This window comes from Zootoca vivipara, chromosome 10 (assembly GCF_965207765.1).
Source record: "Zootoca vivipara chromosome 10, rZooViv2.hap1.1, whole genome shotgun sequence".
NCBI lineage: Eukaryota > Metazoa > Chordata > Lepidosauria > Squamata > Lacertidae > Zootoca > Zootoca vivipara.
Genome location: NC_142593.1, coordinates 47,080,299 through 47,103,157, shown reverse-complemented (window position 1 = coordinate 47,103,157; position 22,859 = coordinate 47,080,299). Strand labels below are relative to the sequence as shown.

The 22,859-nt window shown below is 43.9% G+C and overlaps 1 protein-coding gene across 1 annotated transcript in view; it reads right to left on the bottom strand.

Annotated features, from left to right (window-relative positions):
• Nucleotides 1-295: 295 nt before the first annotated feature.
• Nucleotides 296-22,859, bottom strand: part of ADAMTS12 (ADAM metallopeptidase with thrombospondin type 1 motif 12) — a 123,482-nt gene continuing 100,918 nt past the window's right edge. Inside the window, exons 15-23 of the mRNA XM_035100561.3 lie at nucleotides 20,267-20,511; nucleotides 19,182-19,323; nucleotides 17,674-17,800; nucleotides 12,300-12,510; nucleotides 8,920-10,014; nucleotides 7,918-8,070; nucleotides 5,961-6,134; nucleotides 4,990-5,143; nucleotides 296-1,589 (exon numbers count right to left, since the gene is read on the bottom strand). Of these exons, the coding sequence (XP_034956452.3) occupies nucleotides 1,429-1,589; nucleotides 4,990-5,143; nucleotides 5,961-6,134; nucleotides 7,918-8,070; nucleotides 8,920-10,014; nucleotides 12,300-12,510; nucleotides 17,674-17,800; nucleotides 19,182-19,323; nucleotides 20,267-20,511 (2,462 nt within the window). The 3' untranslated portion in view covers nucleotides 296-1,428. The remainder of the gene's footprint in view (nucleotides 1,590-4,989; nucleotides 5,144-5,960; nucleotides 6,135-7,917; nucleotides 8,071-8,919; nucleotides 10,015-12,299; nucleotides 12,511-17,673; nucleotides 17,801-19,181; nucleotides 19,324-20,266; nucleotides 20,512-22,859) is intronic.

The window sequence follows — 22,859 nt, the reverse complement described above, 5'->3', positions numbered from 1 at the left end:
CTGCCACTCGATTCCTGGAGGACAGGACACTACATAAATGTGAAATATTATTATACAGATTTGTGTACCACCTTACTAGATAGCTTTAGGGAATGGGGTCTTCTCAACTCAAGAATGCACAAGGGCTCAACTCCACCGGCTGGCATCCATGCCACTTTCTGCACACAACAGCCTTCAGGCGACAGTGTCATTCTAAGAGGCCATCTATCTGCATCTTGTTTGAGCACATCAAACCTCGGTCTCACGCACACAGATGCCCTTTCATGCAGAAACCCAATTACAGCTCTTTCCAGCATCAAAGAAGCAGATATACTTTTTTATTCTCATGAGGGGTTATAAAACATTCTGTATTTTATAAACTGAAGCTGCTTTAGAAAAATACATCACGTAACTCTCGAAAAAGCAATATGGCAGGCATTGCACGGCAACGCCTGGCCCAAAGGATAATTTCCAGAGCAGGTGTAGATTTAGAAATACATCTGTCAGCCCATTCTACAGAAGTTTTTAGGCACCATGCAAGTTTTAGCACCGTGGTGGTATAACAGCACCATATTTAAAGACCAAAACAAAAATTGCTCAAGTCCCTTAGAGGTATATGTGTCAATTAAGCTGCTGTACAGGTGACAAGAACATGACAAACCTCACCCTGGACAGGATTTCCAATGATCTCCAGGTAAGGTAGGTTTGTTTTGATGCCTTTATTTTTCAAACTTCCCTTTGAGGCTTAATCTCCCCACATGGAACTCCAGAATTAACAAGGGGGCAATTTATGGAAAATAACTAGGTTCATAGGTGTACTGTGATGATGACAACTCTTTAGTATCTTGGGGCACTTCCGGCATGGCACCAAAAGCATTTTTTGGTTTGTTTGTTTTTTAAAGAGAGGTGGAAAAGCAGAGGGAAGGAGGCCGGAAAGAGGGAAGGTGAGAAGCACTCAGGCAGTACAATAAGTGAATCTGATGTTGCAAATCAGGACAACGGCTACAGGCGATCTTTGGATTTGGAGACGGTTCGAATCCACTGCATTATAGTTCTGTGGTTCCATGGCGGGAGTGGCAGTGTAGCTCTCTAGCAGTAGTGGGGAAAATGTGGCCCATCAGGCAGTTGTGGCTTATCTGTTGAGGCAGAGCTGCAGTGCTAGCATCCTGGTGACCTGCACAGCCCTGCCCTCTTTGCTGCCATGTCCCTCTCCCACTTGGTAAGCCACAGCGCCACCACTGCTGGGAGGCTAGCATTGCAGCTCCACCCCACTAGGCTTTGGCTTTTCGGCTTTAGACTACAACTCCCATCAGTCCTGAGCTTTGCCCATGCTGGCTGGGGCTGGTGCCCAGCGGCCTCTGGGATGCTATAGCTTCCCTACCCCCTGCTGGATCACGTTCTTCCATTTCACATTCTGATTTAGCAGTCCTAGTTCTCAGTCATGCAGTTTCAGGCATGGGTCGCTTTTTGAGGTCCTGTTGTGTTAGCATCCCCGGGTATCTTGCAAGTGGCGCAGCACTGATTCCTCACCGATGGCATGGAACATTTCCCAAGATCCCTCACTCTCTCGCAGAAATTCGCTGACAGCCTGTCCTTGCCGCAAGGCAAACCTGTAGTGAAGAAACACACCGACACACATTCATAAAAGGAAACAGCAGTAGCTTTTGGTGCCTACAGAGTTAGCACAACACTATAGGACACCAGAGATAGGCAGAAGGAAAGAAATAGACAGCATAACCATATGTTTGCTTACTTGGAAGTAAGTCTCATAAAGTTCACTGGTGCTTCTCGTCCTAGGAAGTGTGTTTAGGGTCACCGAAACCACTGGTGGTGAACTTGTGGCACTCTATTATTTTTATTTTTTATTGAATTTATATACTGCCCTATACAGGGTGGTTCACAGAATAAAATCAAGATATAAAACCACAAAATACCTAATAAAAAGAAAAACAGCAATCCAATACCCCCCCAAAAAAACACATTTTAAAAGGGCATAGGATGTAAATCAGATCAACCAAAGGCCTGGTTAAAGAGGAATGTTTTGTCTGGCACATAAAGGTGTATAATGAAGGCGCCAGGAGAACTTCTATGGGGAGATCATTCCACAGATGGGGAGCCACTGCGGAGAAGGCCCGTTCTCGTGTTGCCACCCTCCAAACCTCTCTAGACGTTATCGGAGTCCCATCAGCTCTAGCTAGCATGCCAACAGTTAGAGATGATGGGATCTGTCGTCCAACATTATTTGGAGAGCTGCAGGCTCCACATCCCTGCCCTGACCAATGTTTTAGTCACCGACTATAGTGATTGGGTGGGTCAGGGCTGTAGCTCAGTGGTAGAGCATCTGTTTTGCACACAGAACGTCCCAAGTTCAATCCCCAGCATCTCCAGGTAAGGCTGGCAAAGGCTATTGTCACCCTGGAGAGTGGCTGTTATTCAGTATTCAGAGGATACGGAGATAGATGGACAAACAGTCTGACAAAGGCCTTAGTCACATTTACCTTTTGCCCCTCTCTTTCCAGGCATAGGTCTGCACTTTAAAGCTCTGTGTCCAAGCGCTGTGTGTGTGTGTGTGTGTGTTTGCCCCCGAGCTTTCCCTACGGCAACCTGCCCTTTACCGCTCAATCGGAAAGAATGTCAATTCAGGTTTTCAGTGGATTGCTGTTTGCTCCAATTCAGCTTTAAAGAGTGGATTTTTGTGGGGAGAGCTCTGGAGGGGGTGGTGGTGGGGAGGATGCTCAGACACTGAGCTTCAAAATGGACTGTGCCCTGAGTGTAAGACAGCTTCATATGTTCACATAGTCAAGTTCATAGAGTCCACACAAGAAATAAACATGAAATAGTGTAATGGTGGAAGAATTCAACATCCTGCATATCTTTTATTTTTTTTTTATTATGGATGAGATGATTTCTCACATATCATTTCCTTCTTGGTTCTATGGTTCACTCTGCCAGTCTCCCTGAATTCTGGTTTAACTACAGGCTTCCTCAAACTCAGCCCTCCAGATGTTTTTGGCCTACAACTCCCATGATCCCTAACTAGCAGGATCAGTGATGATGGGAATTGTAGTCTCAAAACATCTGGAGGGCTGTTTGAGGAAGCCTGAACTAGGATAATTTGTGTAATCATCTACCAGAACTGGAACTGCAGAGTTTGCTACAGCTATTCAGCTTTTGCAGTGTGTTTGCATCCTCCCTCTGTTGCTACTTAGGCACCTGTGTGCTTTGCTAGAACAATGCAAAAAGGTAATCTTGATGCAACTGTATGAATGACAGCATCAATATTCTTTTTGTGTGGTGTTTTACCAATGTGCACATGTGTTCTACAGAAAACAACAATGAAGCACCCTACCCCCACAGAATTGTGACACAATTATATGCACAGTACCATAAAACCAAGCGTGCTTCTTTTTGTAGTTTACATTGTAAGGCATTGCATAAGGAAAAAGAAGCAAGAGCCTTACTCATCAGATGTATAAAAATGAGGGAGATCAACATATGGTCTTACGTATATCCCACATATCTAAAAATACAATAAGTATGGGGCATATACCAGCATTATCTGAGCATTCATGCATACCATATGTCTATACAAAAATGAGCAATATTTTCCAGAAAGTCATTGCAGAGTTTTTCTTGACTTCTCTTCTGCATGTTTGCCCTGATCCAGCTCTAGGAAGCTGTCTCTCATTGAGCCTACCTCTACCTCTAGCCCAGGCATCCCCAAACTTCGGCCCTCCAGATGTTTGGGACTTCAATTCCCATCTGCCCCAACCACTGGTCCTGTTAGCTAGGGATCATGAGAGTTGTAGGCCAAAACATGGGGATGCCTGCTCTAGCCTTATCTAAACCAGGGTTTCCCAAACTTGGCTCTCCAGTTGTTTTTGGACTACAATTCCCACCACCCCTGGCCACTGGTCCTGCTAGCTAGGGATGATGGGAGTTGTAGTCCAACAACAGCCAGGGACCCCAGTTTGGGAAATCCTGGTCTAAACTAAAAAAATTCCTTCCAGTAGCACCTTAGAGGCCAACTAAGTTTGTCATTGGTATGAGCTTTGTGCATGCACAAACCTAGTTGGTCTCTAAGGTGCCACTGGAAGGATTTTTTTATTTTTTATTTGACTACGTCAGACCAACACGGCTACCTACCTGTAACCTGGTCTAAACTGCCAGGCAGTGACTCCAAGTTTTCAGCTAGGAGTCTTTCTCAGCCCCACCGGAAGAAAACAGGGATTGAACCAAGGACCTTCTCATAAAGAACATGTGCTCTGCCACTCAGCTAAGGCATGCTTGTCCTAGAAGATTTGCATTCCTGTCTGACTAGTTGTATCAGATGGTGGATAGAAGATTCAGAGTCATGTTATACATGCATCCACTGAAAGCACTGGGCTGCAGACAGATAGCATTTCCACCCAGTCAAATGTGCCAATGAATACCTGATTCATGCCTGCAGTTCTTTAGCCAGCAAGCCATGCATCTGAAGAATCAGATTTGGTTCATGCTTTGGTCCATGAACTGTGATGATCACGCTTGCTAGCCTAATCATGTCTGCATTGCTCCAGCCCCTTAATAGCCGGATTCAGGAGCATCTTTGAAGTTACAGCAAAAAGTGATTTCTGTGTCCGCCACCCCCCCGTTTTCAGTAAGAACACCATAATTCTGCAGCTCTAATTATTATTCCCCATTAGTCTGTAGCATAACCCTAAGACCTGTGTCAGTGCCACAATAGAGCAATGGCAGGCATTTAAATTTCAAATCAGTTTCGGTCCAGAGACAAGGGGACAGCCCTTCTGCGCCCTTCTGAACCTCTCTTGGGAACTGAAACTGATATACGGTCGACGTGCGCCTAGCTATTGTTCAGCGGTGTTGACCCAGGTCTTACGATGCAGTCCTCAAGATATTTGTCAGCTAAACAGGGACTGCACAAATGAAACAGCAGCTGCTTGTGTGCTCCACACTGATTTCTGAAGGAAGGCGGCTCCTTTCTATTTGTTGCTGTTGAGAGACACCCACCTCTGCTACCAACACATTCTCGCAGGTTGCATTTCCGAGAACCTGCAGGCTTGGACTTCTGCTCACAGAGGCTCTGGGTATGAACGGTGCTGTCTTCCACATTGACACACTTCACCCCTCTTTGCTGAAGGCCTCCTCCGCATGAAACAGAACACTGGAAGACATTTTGCATTACTGTTGTGGTTGTTATTTCACCATGAGGTCCCAGGGGAGGTTGCAACAATGAATGCACCATTATTATTTTATTTGTTCAATTTATATTTATCAAAAGATCCCCAGGCAGTGTACATCATTAAGATTTCCAAAAGATAAACTCCCTGCTTAGGAAATGCCTTTGGGGCTCAACAACACCGAGAATATCCTTGCTGAGAATGCAGTTACAAATTAAAGAAGGCGGTTTCGGAATTCCAAACTTGGAACTATATCATTATGCTTATTTGTTGTTGTTTAGTCATTTAGTCATGTCCGACTCCTTGTGACCCCATGGACCAGAGCACGCCAGGCACTCCTGTCTTCCACTGCCTCCCACAGTTTGGTCAGACTCATGTTAGTAGCGTCGAGAACATTATCCAACCATCTCATCCTTTTCACCCCCTTCTCCTTGTGCCCTAATTCTGTCCCAACATCAGGGTCTTTTTCCAGGGAGTCTTCCCTTCTCATGAGGTGGCCAAAGTATTGGAGCCTCAGCTTCACGATCTGTCCTTCCCGTGAGCACTCAGGGCTGATTTCCTTCAGAATGGATAGGTTTGATCTTCTTGCAGTCCATGGGACTCTCAAGAGTCTCCTCCAGCACCATAATTCAAAAGCATCAATTCTTTGACGATCAGCCTTCTTTATGGTCCAGCTCTCACTTCCATACATCACTACTGGGAAAACCATAGCTTTAACTATATGGATATTTGTCAGCAAGGTGGTGGCCCTAATTAGCAGTTAACAACTCAACCTAATAGCTTGCCGTAGAGGCAACGTACCTCTTTCCAGGGCTCCATCCGCCACTTGTAGCAGGGCTCTGCGTTACAGCTCACGTTTAGCTGTGGCTTGTGTCCTGCAAACTGGCAGTGAAATGGCCTCAAGGTTCTGTTGCTACGAACATCGAGGCAAAGGACACTGCGGGTCTTGAAACCACCTCCGCAGCTGGAGGAGCACTGCAGGAAAAAGGACAAGAAGGAGATGGTCTTCTTATTTTACGTCGACATGCAATTCGTTCGTATGTAGCTAATCTGTCCATATTATCAATCCATGTGCTCAATGGAATCTTTTTGCGGCTCTTCCAATTCATCAAAACAAGTTTTTTTGCTTCTAATATAGCATGGTACATCCATTTTTTTGACCCCTTGAAATCTCCCACGTTTCCGGAATATAATTTAGAATTAAATTCAGTTCCCCTGAATTACAATTTCTTTTTATTACTCTTGCTATAAATATCCTCACCTCGCACCAAAATGATCTTATCATTGGGCAGTTAATGTTATTTGTTATTTACTTCTGGTATAGTTTTGCTGGAGTCCAGTGGACTCTGAATATTATTTTCTGTTGAATAAGTCTTAGTTTTAGATCCATAGAGGCTATTTCTGTTGATTTTATACTTGACTCCTATAAGGGTGACTCCCTACAGGGAGCCAGCCCCCATCATCCTGACGTCCACCTCGCCAAGTACAGGGAGCAGCAGTGGGTCTGAAACAGCCAGGGGGGAAGGGAGAGACTTGGAGGGAGAGAGCAGCCAGCGTGCGGAAAGATGGGAAAGCTCAGGGGAGGAGAGATGTAGGCAAGGGCTTCAGGATGTTGGAGAGCCATTGCACTGCTTTGACCAGGAGGAGGCTGAGAAGGCATCGCTCCTTCCGGCGCAAGAGTTAAGGAGAGCACCGAGATGCAGGTCAAGGGGGAGGCGTTTTGGGGTGCCCCGACTACTTTGCTGGTGTAGGAACAGACATATGCCATTGCCAGATTCTGGTTTGGACTGAGAGGTCATGTTTTAAGCTATCCCTGCACTGTAAATACTTTGCACAATACAAGTCTTTAAAGACATAAAAACGGCAAAAGTAGTTTCTTTCCCCCAATAGGTTTTATTTTAAACAATTGCAGATGCAATAGACTACGACTGCAGTAGTCATTGTATCACCACCCTGTTCATTGTTTTATTATTTCATATGAAAGGCAACTTCCTCTAAAAAAAATGTTTTGGGCAATATCTCCCTCCCTGTTGGATTTTTATCCAGCCCCCACCTGTGTGAGACTGAAAAAGGGAAAAATAATACTGGGCCCAAAACTTAGATCAGGGACCAAGGAAGGGAAACTTTTCAGTTCTTTCAACAACACGATCCTGCCTCAGCAAGTAGACTACCTAAGTTTCCACACTTAATACTCCAGGCTTGTCATAATCAGATAGTGCCTTTGACCAGCTTCCTGGAATAATAATAATAAGCAATATTTTATGATGAGAAAAACAGCTGCATTTTGAATAATCAAGAAAATTGTATTTTTTTATATAATTTTTTTTGGCTCGTAAGAAATGTGAGTCCAATTGGTATGATGGCAGTTGCTGTTACAGAAAAGCATCTGTATCAAAATTACCTGCGGAATTGGATTCATGATCCTGACATACAATCTTTTTTGATTAAGCCTCCCTTTCCACTTTCTTCCTTAATGATATAAGCATCAATCACATTGACCCTGAAATGCTGGGATTTGTCTGGGCTAAAGCAAGGCTGCAATATGGATTTGCACAAATTACTTGCTGGTTTTTGGTAATGCTTTTAGGAAAGAGCACCACACAACCAGGCACTTTTCAGCAATTTTGGTTCTCTGAATCAGAGTTGGAGAGTTTGCCACCTTGAAGCCCCTTCCAGTTCTAAAAGCCAGAGAGCTAACATCATGATAATTTCTAAAGACCCTGGAAATTGGAAAGACTCTTTTCCAAAGCGCCATTACTTTGCTCCAGTCCTCTGCTTTCCACTGGGCACATGGGCGGAGGTAACACCTCCTTGCCGGATCAGGCTTTCTCATGTGCCGGCAATCGGATTCATTCTTGGTGCTGCATTCCACCACTCTCCAAAAAGCCCCCACGCCACATGTGGTGGAGCACTGCAGAAACAAAACAGAAATAAAGGGCTTTTGAGACTTGATGTTTTTTAATCGCATTGCTGAGATGCAAATCTAGCACTTCATCTGCAGTCCAGGAAAGCAGAGAGTAAATGGGAAAAGAAGCTCAAATCATTGCACGCACACGCACCCAGCTGCTTCTGGCACATACCACAAAATAAGATACATAACTAAAAGCTGGCAGCCAACGAATTGGCTGGCTGGTGCATAACAGTCAATATGAGAAAAATTGCAGGCGAGCGATCATAGCTGCCATCAAGCATGGCCAATGGCTAGGGATCATAGGAGTTGTAGTTCAGCAACATCAGAAGGGCAAAGGGATCCCCACACCTGAAGAAGAGCAACTCATTTAGCTTCGGGATTTAATTGCTACTGTATGAAACCACGGCCTCCTCTCATTTCTATCAGTTCAACTCAGTTCAACCACATCTTGAATGAATGTTAAAATGGGCCTGCAGAGGCCCAAATGATAATGATGATGATGATAATTTATTATTTATACCCTGCCCATTTGACTGGGTTTCCCCAGCCACTCTGGGTGGCTTCCAACAAAATATTAAAAATACCATAAAACATCCAACATTAAAAACTTCCCTAAACAGGGCTGCCTTCAGATATATTCTAAAAGTCAGATAGTTGTTTATTTCCTTGACATCTGATGGGAGGGCGTTCCACAGGGCGGGCGGCACTACTGAGAAGGCCCTCTGCCTTTAAAGGCTGGTTTATAGACACTGTGCATAGATAATTGCTTTCATTAGGATTGCAGCTGAAATAATGATAAAGGCGGCAGCGAAGTGACTATAGTCAACAGAATGAAATCTCAAGACTCACCTCACTCCAGTTACCCACCAACCAGGAGGCATCATTGGGTGAGTTCCTGGACTCCATTGGATGTTCTGGCTCAGAGTCATTCAACAAAATTCTCCTGGAAGCTTCATCCCAGGTCTTTGGCATGTCAGTATCCTGCAGAAATGGACCTTCAGTGGGATAAGTAGATGCCTCATCCACAGAGGATGTTGGTTTCGCTCTATTTGCAGACTTGTCTCTTGAAGTATCGTTTAGCACTGCTGGTTGGACTGTGACAGGATCGGCTGTTGTATTTGCAGGTGTATTTATTTGAACATTAATGCCTCTGAGACCTATTGTTGTCATGAAAATTCCAACCTCTGCTACTGGAGTAACAGAAATGTGTCTAAAACTGTCTGGATGATAGTTGCTTGATATGTTACCATCAGTGATGGTAGTAGGAGAACTTCTCGTTGGCCATTTGCTCTGGGCTTTATTTTTGGTTTCTCCATCTGCACCGTTAGACACAGTACTGGATTCTTCCGTTAAATACCTGGGGGTTACAGCTGAAGACTTGGGATTAGTGGTAAAGGAGTCCCTGTTTATAAAGCCTACGTCTGAAGAATTGTATGGTTTTATGGGGGATATGTTTCCCACACTTGTAGAATTCAAAACACCTGAATTATTTGTAACAGGCCTGAAAGTACTATTTTTCTGTAAGCTGCCGTCACTAAATACGTAGGAATAATTTTTAGGAATGTTTGACCCACTGGAATTACTTAGTAATGTTTTTACATCCAGGTTTTCTTTTTGGGAAGAGTTTGCAACGCTTAAGGATGTAGGCATCAAAGTAATATTTCTGGGCTCAAGTGCTTTTGTTGTTGTAAGGATTCTTGGGGTTGGTTTGGTAGTTGGCTGGTTGACCCCGGGGCCTTTTCTGGGATCTGTTCCAGTTCTCCTGATTATCTTCCCACTGTGCAGTTTGAAATTAGGTATCAGCAATCTTCTGGAGTATGGACACTGCTGGAGGCCACACAGAGCTTTAGAATGGGGTCTCTTTGAAATATCACATGGTTCTCCATTGTTCTTGGTACAGGTGACGTTACGAGTCCGTATACCTCCACCACAGGTCACTGTACACTGCAAAATAAATAACATCTCTTCAGATATCTCGCCCAATTCTCACCTTGTACACTTGCATACCTGCATGCTTGCACAGACCCAGCCAGTCCTGACACCCGTGAGCAGAGTTCAGTGGCTGTATTTGGTCTTGTGTCTGCAACCCTTTGAGGAAGTGCCACAGTTTTGGACTGGAGAAAGACTATGCTTGACCTTTAGAGAGAGTAACAATTGAAAAGCCCTTTTGGACTTTTTGTGTGGAAAGAAGAATGAAGGAACATAAGATGCCTGGGATTGAAGAATAATCTTTATTTATTGTTATGTATTAAGTTAACTGCAGTACTCCCTCTGGCCACCGTGGCTGCAGTTCTTACCCTGCTCATTGTGGCTGCAGTTCTCACTCAGGTCCACAACATGCAAATGAAGGATTGAGAGTGCTGTTCACGGATTGGGTAGCTAGGGGAAGTTTGTTACTGTTGCAAGTTACTGAGTACTATATAAGCCAGTTGGCTAAGCTACTGTTCAGTCTGGACTCAGAGCTAGAATAAAGAGCTGGTTGTTTTGAGAGCTGTGTCTTCATCCTTCTTACCCACTATTCTACATTTACATAATTGGTAGATGGAGAACTGGAAGCCCTCCTTAATTCTATCTTCTATCTTTATTCTTATTTTATATTATTTATAGCCCCCCTCCTCCTCTGTTAACTCTACCTATACTCACATTTTGTTCTGTTTTTTTGATATCCTCTACTTAGTTAATGAGGTTCCACACAGGAAGGTGATGGACAGATGATTAAGGACCCTTCGTGAGAAGCAGGGAAAGGAAGATCTCCCAGGCTGGGAGGCTGGGAGAAGAACGGGAAGCTCCCACGTGAGAGCTGGGAAGGCTCACCACCTTTTGTGGGGGGCAAGCGTTAAGATGCACCTCTGATAGAGGACTTTGTTATTTTTTATTCTTCCGCTTTTTCTGTGTTGTCTTTCTTTCTTGTGTGTTTGTTATAATATGTTTTCTCCCCCCCCCTTTATTTAGATTAATTTGGCTTTTATTGTATTGCATGTTGAAAAGTTTCAATAAAAGAAATTTAAAAAGAGAGGGGAAAGTGCCACAGTCTCAGACAGCTCCACATGTGGACTGCACTAAGCTTGTGAATAAGCCAATACCTGTCTTTTCATTAGCCACATTGAAAAACAAAACACTGCATAATGAAGCAGTATTTTAACTTGCCCAACAACCCCTATGAACTTCGGTGTCCATTTTGCTATCTTGTCTATGCTGCTCGGGAGGGCAGGTTGAACTAATTTTTAGCAGACACAAACTGTCGCTTCATATGCAAACCTGCCCCACAGACAACCGGGATGCGGCTCTGTTGAAAGCAGAGTACAGTAATTCATACAGGCTTTACGCTTCATCAACAAAATTAGCTGAAATCAAACCCATGTTTAATTCAATTAACAGTAGCGTCACCTTTTCATTTATACAGAAAGCAGAGGGAGTTGATGGGGCATACGAAATGGGCAACAGAGGAATTTTGGTTACAAAAATCCAATCTCATCCTTCAGTTAATTCTTTGCAGGAGGGCGGGAGGAAACAGCTTGAAGGGACTGAGGGCAGAAGCAACACACCTGCTAGGCACCTGCTAGTAACTAACCACAGCAAAACCAAACCAAGTTTTTGTAATGATGGGAGCCTGCAAAACCTGACATTCCACAGTAAAGGGGAAGTAAATGGTTCTTATAACCACAGAGTTTTCATTTTACTTATTTTTTTTTATTCTATAGGGCAGGAGGCAACAGAAAGTCTTCCATTAACCACAACTTCCAAGACTTTTTGTGAGTCCGTTCGGAAAGTCACATCTCGTCTTAATGAGTGAAGATAATGAACAAGCCTTTTACTCACCCCCCCCACTTTGCTGGTTTAACAGCAGTTTCCCCATTTCCTCCAAACTGGGAAACTGCAGCTAGCTGCTTTGGATTAAGCCAAGATATCAAATCAACTTCAAAACACAGTGTAATATATTGGATTGATCCAGAGAGGGTAACCACAGTTTCCTGTTTAGAGGAAATGGGAAACAATGGTTAATGGAAGACTTTGTGGCTTGTTTGTTCATGCCGCTCTACAAGGGCAATAGACAAATAGGTCTATTCATAGGCCATGAGAATGGTCTTGAAGGCACATGATGCATTCTTTTTGCTGAAGCTGCGCCAAGAATGAGGCATCACTGGGATATTACGTTGCTCTGAGCTCTTTAGGAAAAGACCTAGGTCTGAGCATGTAACACATACAATCACAGTGTGTTGTGAACGTACCTCAGTCCAATTGCTTACTGTCCAGTCGGACGGGCACAGGACATCTCTGTTACATGAAAGGTAAGTCTTTGGTTTCAGCAGATGTTTGCACTTCTCAACATGCAGGGCTTGCTCATCCAATCCCACTGCCTGGACACAAAGGACAGTCCGTTTCTTCTCTCCTCTTGGGCCACAGGAGGTCGAACACTTCTGCCATTCTCCTGCCCACCATCTTCAGAGCAAGCCAAAAAGAATTGGGGAACATCAAAAAGGGCATGCATGCTAAACCAGAGAATGAATGTTAGTAATGCAAAGTTGCTTAAATGTTATGTTCCAGGCTTGCAACTTTTCCTCCTCTGGGTTATGGGAAACTGCATCAAGGCAAACTCATATCAGCTCAGCAGAAGTACAGGCAACTCCAATTTGTGCAGGATCACAATTGCACCTAAAACATTAGTTGCCTGTATTTCATTATTGTCATAGCATATTTTATTTGCGACGTCCTATCGTGTTCACACTCACAATAACTGTTGTGTATTAAAGTAATAGCACAGCCAAGTATGTATTGTAATATAATATACAGTATAGAGTTTATTGTATTGTATTGCAGAGTTTATTTGAATGCATAAGTTCCAGCGGGAACGTATATCATTTGCTGGTTCAGAGTGCAGGATTTGGATCCGCTGCTGGATTGGTTTACGCTGGAGGGAATCCTTGCCATTGGTTCCCGCCAAAATGTATCTTTTCCCTGCTAGTTCTCTGTTACTATATAAGTCCCAATTTTCCCCCATTCCCTGTGTTCTGGCTCTTACTTGTTCTTTGAAGTAAAGAGATGTTGTACCAGATCCTCGCCTCCTGCTTCTTATTTGCACTGAGCTGAAATCACTGAAGACCCACTACACAACAAGAACCACACCTGGAAACAGACCCTTAATATACCCATTTTAGAGATGGGAGCAAAGATCTAATTATAGAGTTACAGTGACCAGCTGGCCTCCACTAGAAGTCAGGTGTTTAGCATCACAGGTCCCATGATATGGAACACTCTTCCTGTAGAGGCATCCTTACTTTTGACTTTTGGGCCTCTCTAGAAGAACTTCTTATGCCGGCAAGCCTTTGCAGCTGCTTCAATTAATTAGTCAGCCACTTTAATGATGACCTGAATTGTTTTTAAGAATGCTGTATGCTTAATAGTTGTACACCACCTTGATGTTACACAATGTGGTGGTATAGAAATATTTCCTATAAACAAAACCAAGAAGCAACATTAGAAGGCCATTGCAACCATTATACATCCATCTGATCGCTGCAGGTCTGCAAGAGAGGGCCTCCTGTAGAGCATAGCTGCCAAGTTTTCCCTTTTCTCGTGAGGAAGCCTATTCAGCATAAGGGAAAATCCCTTAAAAAAAGGGATAACTTGGCAGCTATGCTGTAGAGACCATCGCACCAGGAAGTCTGTGATATACAATGTAGGAAACGGGCCTTTAGCATGGTGGCATCTACCCTTTGGAATTCCCCTCCACCCCATTATGTATCAAACAAGCTCCTGTGATTACTTCTGCATGGGATGGTTGCTATTCAGAATGTAGGTTGCATGCCATTCTGAAAATGGCATGCAACGCACAACCCAGTGTGTGTGCTTGCACCAATGTGGTAGTGCAAGACTTCAGCGCTACTTCAGTTAGCAAGGCAGGCTACAGTCCTCATCCTATATGACAGAAGAGCTGTTTTGAAGAGGACCTGGTGTCTGATTAATTGGGAGCAGTTGCCCAGTTATCTTTTCTGTTTCTGTGTTTCTATTTTCAAAAAACCTTCAGACAAAAGAAAAACCAATGTTTAGAAGCTTATGTATTAACAAACTCTCTGTCTCACTTGGACAAACAGTTTCTGAATGATGGACAGCTGGCGATGGGAAACAAAACGTGGTCCTTTGCACACTTGTTTAATTACTGTAGTCTACACCTTTGACATTTTCTAGGAAGCCTACATAATCCTCCCCATATATTAACTTGGTAAGCCCTTTAATCCCCACTGACTGCACATCTGCCGTTGCCAATTACATGTCCAGGGGGATTGGAGTAGCATTGCTGGAAAACAGTGACAGTACTGGCCTTCGTATGAAATCTTCAATTTTCGCTTATTTGTTCAAAATAATTACATATTGGGAAATTACATATTGATCTCCCCAGCCCACGGCATTGCTAAATATCAATGCACAGCAAAAGGGGAAGAAGTAGTTTCTTAATAAATTGATCAACAACGACAGAGGCATCTTAGATTATGTTTTCTGCCAAGCAATTAGAGACACTGGAGAATGCCATTAGAAATGGAAACAGGAGTGGAAATTACCACAATTTCTGTGTTCATCACAGATAAGGAAAGGAAATCAGACTAATAATAATAATAATAATAGTAACAACAACAACAACAACAACAGCATTTGCTATTGTTGGGGGATGTTTAGTCTGTGAATAGTATGTATATACCGTGTTTCTCATATTATAAGACATGTCTTATATTTATTTTTTCCTCAAAAAAACACACTATGGCTTATTTTCAAGGGATGTCTTATTTTTTTCCTCCTCCTGCCGCGGCCGGCATTGCTGCTGCGCCTATCACTATGTCTTATTTTCGGGGTATGGCTTATATTCCTTGAATGCTTAAAAATCCTGCTATGGCTTATTTTATGGGTATGTCTTAAAATATGAGAAACAGGGTAATTACATTATTTTCTTAGTGGGGATAGACGGTGGGGAAGCTCACTGCCTGTTCCAGAGGGGTACCCCCTTAAGGTATATTAGGAAGTGACACTTCCTGTCCAGATGTCCAGCTTGGGGGCTGAAGGGCTACAGCACCCCCTGCCAGTGATCAACTGGAGTCTGCTGGAAGTGGTTTGTTCCATGAGGGATGCCATGGTCAACCACAACTGTCTATCAACCAGCAGGTAGGTTGGTTGATTATGGGATACATGCCCAATGCCTATGCCAAACCTATTTTGTCTGTAATCCATATGGCTGTGACCTAATTTGAACCCAACACATCTCTCCTGGTATTCATTTGCTGCCTGCGCATCCCACCAAGGGCCCACAGATGTTACACTTCAGATCCCAAATGGAGCCAGTGAAATGGAACTGTATTGCCACACAAGCCCCATTCACTGAAAATTGTGGATCAAAAGATCCAGTGGGCTGCGGCTTGGGAATGAATCTGATTTAATTTAGTGGGGCTTACTTCTGAGCAAACATGTAGTTTCCTTGGTGACTCTAGCACTGAAATTTCACCTCTTTTTAATCTAACCACAAAATTCCTCTGAGCCTCTGGCTTACGCTCAGATATTAAGAGAGGCCATTAGTTATCAAATCGGATTATGCTGTCAGCTGGCTTCCCAGTAATTAGACCTGTGGAATCATTGCATTGTATAGTTCAGATACTTTACAAATTTATTTACATGGGCTGTCATGACATTCAAAGACATCGCCCAGCTGAGATGTTACTGCTTATTATTGTCGGCATCCATATATCTCAGGAGAAGATGGAAGAGTGTGCCATTGAGGGTAAAGTCAAGACATTGGTGAGTTACAGCACCTGCTGTAGAGACCAATACAGGAGAGACATGTTTTATTGCAGCTGGGGGAGATGAAGGTGTCTCGTTTTGCTCGTGCGGATGCACCAGTGAGTTTTTTCTCTCTCTATGCTCCTTCCAGCAGTCATTTCTCTTCTGGTCATACTGGTATGCATAGCTACTAAGGAGGTGTGAAAAGTGGCAATTTCCCTAACTGATGATCAGTGTTTCAACTGTAAAATCAGCGGGATATGTCATAAAATCAATTGCTGACAGATGCAAAGCACGGTTAGTTAGGAGGAATGTTCTCAGCTAAAGAAGACACTTCTGGGCTCAACATTATGCCAAAGTTCAAATCATGCCACCTGCTAGCATGGTTAAATGTTTATTTCTTTGGTGATCCCCAAACCAATAGATTTCATATAGCAATCCTATATCCACTGACCTCGGTAGTAAACACCATAAGCACCATTGAATTCAATGGGATTTGCAAAATGATGCTAAATGCGCCTTTGCTTGTGCAGCTTTTGTTTCATAATTGCTAATAGCAGGGGGCAAGGAGAGGAATTCTCATTTGCACCCACTCATGGAAATCTCCTCTGAGCTCCAGGAGGAAAATGTTCATTTTGGTTACAGCTGAGGCTGATAGCACACTGAGACTTAAAAGTAGTGATGGAGGTGTGATTTTCATCAAGACCACAGCAGGGGAAGGAGGAAAGTGTTGTTTTTAAAGTCCCCATGCACTACTGTCCCAATTAAAGCCCCCCCCCCATATCTCCTACAGGCAATTAAAAAGTAAAAGGCAACAGCAAACCACATATTAATATGGCCCACATTTAGGTGGGTTCGTCACATCAGTCAAGCATTTAAAACAGCTGCCATGTGTCTCAGGAGCTGGCCTTTTCGTAAACTCACATATGCCATATCTTCTCTGGAATCATTAGATATTATTGCTATTAGGATGCACACCAAAATGGGAACCTGTCGCATGACTCACTTTGCCAATCAGAACCTTCAGTGTTCAAATGTGGTAAATAACAGAGAGAGCAGGCGGAGAAACTGCACTGCAAGTGTTGTCAAAACTGCACTGCAAGACCTTTTTTCCCTTACTGTGTTTCCTAAGGGAAAGAGGGCCGTTGATGCTTCTCTCTTCAGCAAAAACCATCACACCTTCCCCAAACACAACCTGTTAACCTCTCAGCTGCTGACGGCACCTCTCCTGCCCAGGCTAGTGAGATAGGTCAGGTGTAAGTCAACAGGTGTTTCCTTGTAGACACCTGGGGAATTATTACAGAAGATGGATAATACCAAGCACTTAAATGGTGCCTTTTCTGAGTTCACTTACAGCTGCTCCTTAAGGCAGGCTGCGTTGCAGAAACGGAACGGGAGCTGAGAGGTGGTGGTTTGCTTTACAGCAGAGGTGGGGACCTGTGAGCACACGGACATGGTTGGGCTCCAACTTCCATCACCCCACAAGCTAGTATGGCCAATGGTCAGGAATGATGGAGCCCAATCTCTGGAGAGCCATATGTTCTTCCATCCCTACCTTAGAGGGCTGTCTATCTAGCAGGCCTGTTGCTGAAATGAAATTAGGACAGAGGATGCTGGCTGACGCATTGTTCTCTTACGCACTATGCTATTACTGGTTTAATATTATTCATTTCTTAAGCTGTTTTATCAGTTCTTTTTAAAACGTGTCCTTTCTTCTATCATCTGTCTACCTATCACAATGTTGTTTGGCCTACATTTCTTCTGACAGACTGCTGTTTATTGCCATCTTTACCCATGAGTATATTCCCCTAAATTACACACACACACACACACACACACTACCTTGGTGGACAGTCCCTTTCCATGCATTTCTTTTGTTTCCCACTGGGCTGCGTTTCGAGATCACAAAACAGGTTTTTCACCACACCTCTCCCTTTCCTCACACAGTGGGCCGTCTGCTGTTGGAAACCTGAGAAAGGAAAGACATGTGCTGCATTCAGAGGCAATGCCTGGCTTCGAAGAGAGGAGCCATCACAGAATTTTAGAGTTGGGTTGCTGGCCATCCAGTCTGGCCCCCTTGCTCACTGCGGGATCTACAATGCAGGATGTAACCACAGCATCTCAGGCTGTTCTCTGATCCGTTCCATGACCCTCAGAAACACCGAGCAATGCCGAATTTTCAGTGTACTCATGAACCAGGCAAGCAGCTAATCGTCCATTCCTTAATTCATCTGAGAGCAGAAAACCACGATTTGTCTTAATCAGCTGACATTAACATGACATTAAGCAATTTCCTTTGGGGTAGTTAAGCAATTATCCTTACGAAATGACTAGGAAGTGGGGGGTGGCTACCATGCCTAGAATCAAGCAAGATTAGTGCAGTGGTACATCAATAAAATGGAACTGAACAGCTCAGGAATTGCAGATCTGAACGATGGCTGCATCCACAACACACACACACACACGGAACATTTTGACAAATTTGGACATTTGCTACATAGCCTACAGAAGCCTGAAAATCTTAGGTTCAGGATGTCATTTTTCCTTCTTCCCAAAGTCTCTGCATTTTTAACAACTACACAACAGACAGAAATTCAACAGGGGGAGCTTTCTAAAGCACCATGTCAGGAAAAGCTATCCTGGTAGAATTTTGTCCCATCCTGACTGCACAGAGCCTCTGTCAATAAACAAAAGATGTCAACTCTAAGGCAGTGCTCACTTCTATCTATCACAGGGGTGGGGAACGGATGGTACTCCAATCATGTTACTCCATTTCAACTACAATCAGCATGCATGAGTAATGGTCAGGATGATGGGAACTGTAGTCCAACATCCGGAAGGGTCTTAAAAATACGGTTTTGGGTGTGAGGAATTCAAATCTGCTATTTTTGTCGCCGGGCAACATTTGGCTTGGTTTGATGAAGAGGCACATAAACAGCTTTTGGAAAAACCAAATAATTTAAATTTACCCTTTGAAAATGTCAGGCGATGCTAAATGAATGGGTGGATAAATACAAGTACTTGGTAATTATTTTTAATGATTTCTCTGCAATTTTATACACATTTTACTTACCAAGCCAAACTAACTTATATTAATTTAACCAAAATGCCTTTTGAATTCCGAAGTCATGTGACAACTACGGTAGTTAGCACCCCTCTTTTTCCCCCTGGAATTTTAAAGTTGAAAAATTCACCACGTCCCAGGGCACATGGCTCAAGCTAAGCGTTAATGAAACTCAGTTTGCCAGCTTCTGAGCAACCCATTTGTTCCTTGATGAACACGCTGTTAAGGTAATGAACACCAAAGCAGCTAGCAGAGAGAGGAAGTCGGCAGCGCTAATGTTGCTTACCTCTCCCACAAGTCACACTGCAACTTGTCCAGCTTCCATATCGCCAAAAATACTCCGGCTCTTCCACATCATTCTCAGAGCTCCAGCCTTTACGGACAGTATATTCATATTTCACTCCGGGGTTATTTTCCTGAAAAAGGAGCTGAAAAGAAACAACTGTCAATTTTGGTCACAAAATGGTTCCAAGCAAACAAATGGAGAAAGCAAGAAAGCTTAGATATGTTCTAAAAGACCTTCCAGGTATTGCTAGAATGCATCTTCCACCATACCTGACTAGGGATGGGAGAAGGCATCATTTTTGGCCATGGACTGGCTGGATGCAGAGGAGTGGCGGGAGGTAGCAGCCATGGAAACCCCTAGGGAACCGTTTGGGGAAGAGGGAAGAAGGCTCTGAGCCAGGGGGTTGGTGGTGGGATGACAATGAGTGGTCAGAGGAAGAAGGAACAGACTGAGAGGATGTGACAGCAGCAGGGGAGGTGGCAGGGTTTAATGAACAGGAAGAGGCTGTGGGCGAGAGCAGTTCAGACTCTGACTCCAGAGACAGAGTGGAGACAGGCTGCTGAACAAACCAGGGAATCTCCCTCTTCTGCTGCAACCAGTTCCCCTTCCCCCAGTCTCCTAGAACTCACGGAGAAATGAAATGGTCAAAGCAGAGGGTGGTTGAGTGTAGACGCCGTCTGAGACTGTGTGGGCAAGACCCTGGAGAGGAGGAGTCCTAGCAAGAAAAGCTAATGATATTCTAGGTTGCATCAACAGTAAGAAGTCTAGCGTCCAGATCAAGAGAAGTCATAGTACCATTCTATTCTGCCTTGATCAGACCACATATGGAGTACTGTGTCCAATTCTGGGCACTACAATTTAAGATGGATCTTGGCAAGCTGGACTGTGTGCAGAGGAGGGCAAGATGATCAAGAGTCTGGAAATCAAGCCTTAGAATTTCTCCTCCCTCCCTGACCCCTGTTGGCTGGGGCTGATGAGAACAGGGGTCCGCTAATGTTTAGAGGGCACAGATTCAGAAAAGCCGCCCAGTCCAAACCTCCCAGCAATTTCCTAAAGCCACTTGCACATATGACACATTCCCCTACTTGTAGCCACAATGATTCATTTGTGGGTCCAGCGGCAGTGAGGTTTTCCAGGTCGCCTTTTCTCCCATATTGAAATATCGTTCCTGCCACTTTGTAGTCTCCATTCCATTGGATAATAAACCCTCCATTTAGGTAATACTTTCCCGGGTCCTCACTCCGTAGCGCAAGGAAATTCCCAGCTTCTGCCACTTCCAGCACCTTGATGTTCCTTGCGCCTTTTGGAATTAGGCCAATATCAACATACCCTATGGGGGAAGAAGCAACATTCACCAGTTTTAACAACAGACTATTAATGCACTGTGCCTAGGTCACATCTATGACATACAGTTAGAGCACATTTAACACACATTGCAAGTTTTCACCCACAAACCTGGGAACTATTGTTTACCCCTCACAGAGTCACAATTAGCAGCACACTTAACAAACTACAGTTTAATTCTAAATTACTGCCCTTGGACAAATCTGATTCCATAACAGCACATTAACATTCCATAACAGCACATTAACCACACATGTCCCATTGAGTTTGGTAGGTCTGGTTCCCAGGTACGCAGCTACAGGTTTGCAGCATAATTGGGTACTTCTAATCTTGCCTAGTCAGGTTTAATATTTTGAACAAATTATCGCTGAAAAGGCCTCTGGAAGAATTGAGTCTAATTTTTCCGCTATCACTTGATTTTTTTAAAAAATGTCTTAGTTGATTAATTGCACAAATATCCGTTAATTACTTAATTAAAGCTGCATAAATTTAATCCCACCCACTTTCCTCCCCCCCCCCCCGCTCTCCTCCAGGTCCGTCCATCTCCCCCGCCAACCTCTTGTTCTTTAGATGATGAGCCCCTGGGTATCAACCAGCTAATTTTCTTTTCTGCACAGCAATGCACTTTTTGGGTGGTTTTTTTAAAATATAAATAATGCATGAGTATGAAATCTGCATATGAATGAAGGAAATAGTTCTGAAGGAAAAGACACTTTGCAGTGTGTGTGTGTTGGAGGTCTAGAAATGCAACCATGTTGCATTGAGCCCCACCCTGAAAGTGGAATTCCTGTGTGAATTCCCCTTCCTCCCAATCCCCTCCTCTGAGTGGTCCTGGGCACTGGCAACCTATGCTATGCCACTGATGACCACTACTTACCAAGCTACTGTTGCCACCCCAGATCATTGTGGGAAATGACCACCTCAGCCAGACCCAATTCACTGCTTCCGCAAGCTGACTCCTGTCTGTGACTCACTCCCCATACCAGCCTAGTGTTGAAGTGAGAATCAGTTGCCATTCCTGTACATGAAAGGGCAAGGGCATCTTGTCCTTTGCCTGAGATGGCGAAATGTCTTGGCTGAGCACTGTTAATCATGGGCTGTACCAGAGGGATTAACTAGGCACAGCTTTTTTGAAACATTTCTCAATTCCTTCTCCCAAGTTATTTATAAAGACGTTGAACAACAACGGGCCCAGGACAGGACCCTGTGGCACCCCACTTGTCACTTTTTCCCCAGGATGATGAGGAACCATTTCGTTGGGTTTGGTCAGTCAACCAATCACAAGAGTTATTTGCCCAGCCCACATTATTACCAGCACCACTGCAAGAATATCACGGGGGACTTTGTCAAAAGCCTTAGTGGAATCAAGACACACTATGTCCTCAGCAGAAAGGCTTTCCTCCAGGATTCAGCTGATTAGAAAGTAGAGAAGGATGTGCTCCTCCAGCAGTTTTTTTAAAATGAAAGGATTATCAAAGAGGAGCAGATGTACTAAATTTTGCAGGCAGCTTTAGATCAATGATTTATTTCCATTATCACCTTATTACCACATTCCGACAGAATAGCCTTTCAGACCTACATCTGCAATGGGTGGGAGCCTGCACACATCCCTTGGCTCAGAGGTTTCTCTTCAATACGGCCAAGGCTTTAAAGCCTAAGTACAGCCTCTGACTGTGAACGCAACATGGATTCACACAGCAAGGCTGGATCCGCAGAACTTTAAAGCTGCCAGAAACTCGCAGATAAAACAAGGTGTCCAGCATGATAAAACTGAAATCATTAACATTCGGCTCTCCTTTCCATGTAACCACAGGCAAGAATAAAAGTCTAACATAATCTTAGAAAATTAAACCAAAGATATAGATATGCTTCTGGTTTGACGAAAAGCTTTTCTCTATAGCGCCACTTCTCAAAGGTTTCTGCTCTCTCTCTCTTCCCCCGCTCCAAGGCCTTGAAAGTTATCGTAAAGATACAAAAGAAACTTTTCACAAGGTAAAAAAATAATCATAGAATCATAGAGTTGGAAGAGACCACAAGGGCCATCCAGTCCAACCCCCTGCCGAGCAGGAAACACCATCAAAGCATTCTTGACATATGCCTGTCAAGCCTCTGCTTAAAGACCTCCAAAGGAGGAGACTCCACCACACTCCTTGGTAGCAAGGAGGGCAACCAAAATGGTCAAGGGCCTGGAAATGATGCCTTATGAGGAACGGCTTAGGGAGCTGGGTATGTTTAGCCTGGAGAAGAGAAGGTTAAGGGGTGATATGATAGCCATGTTCAAATATATGAAAGGATGTCATATAGAGGAGGGAGAAAGGTTGTTTTCTGCTGCTC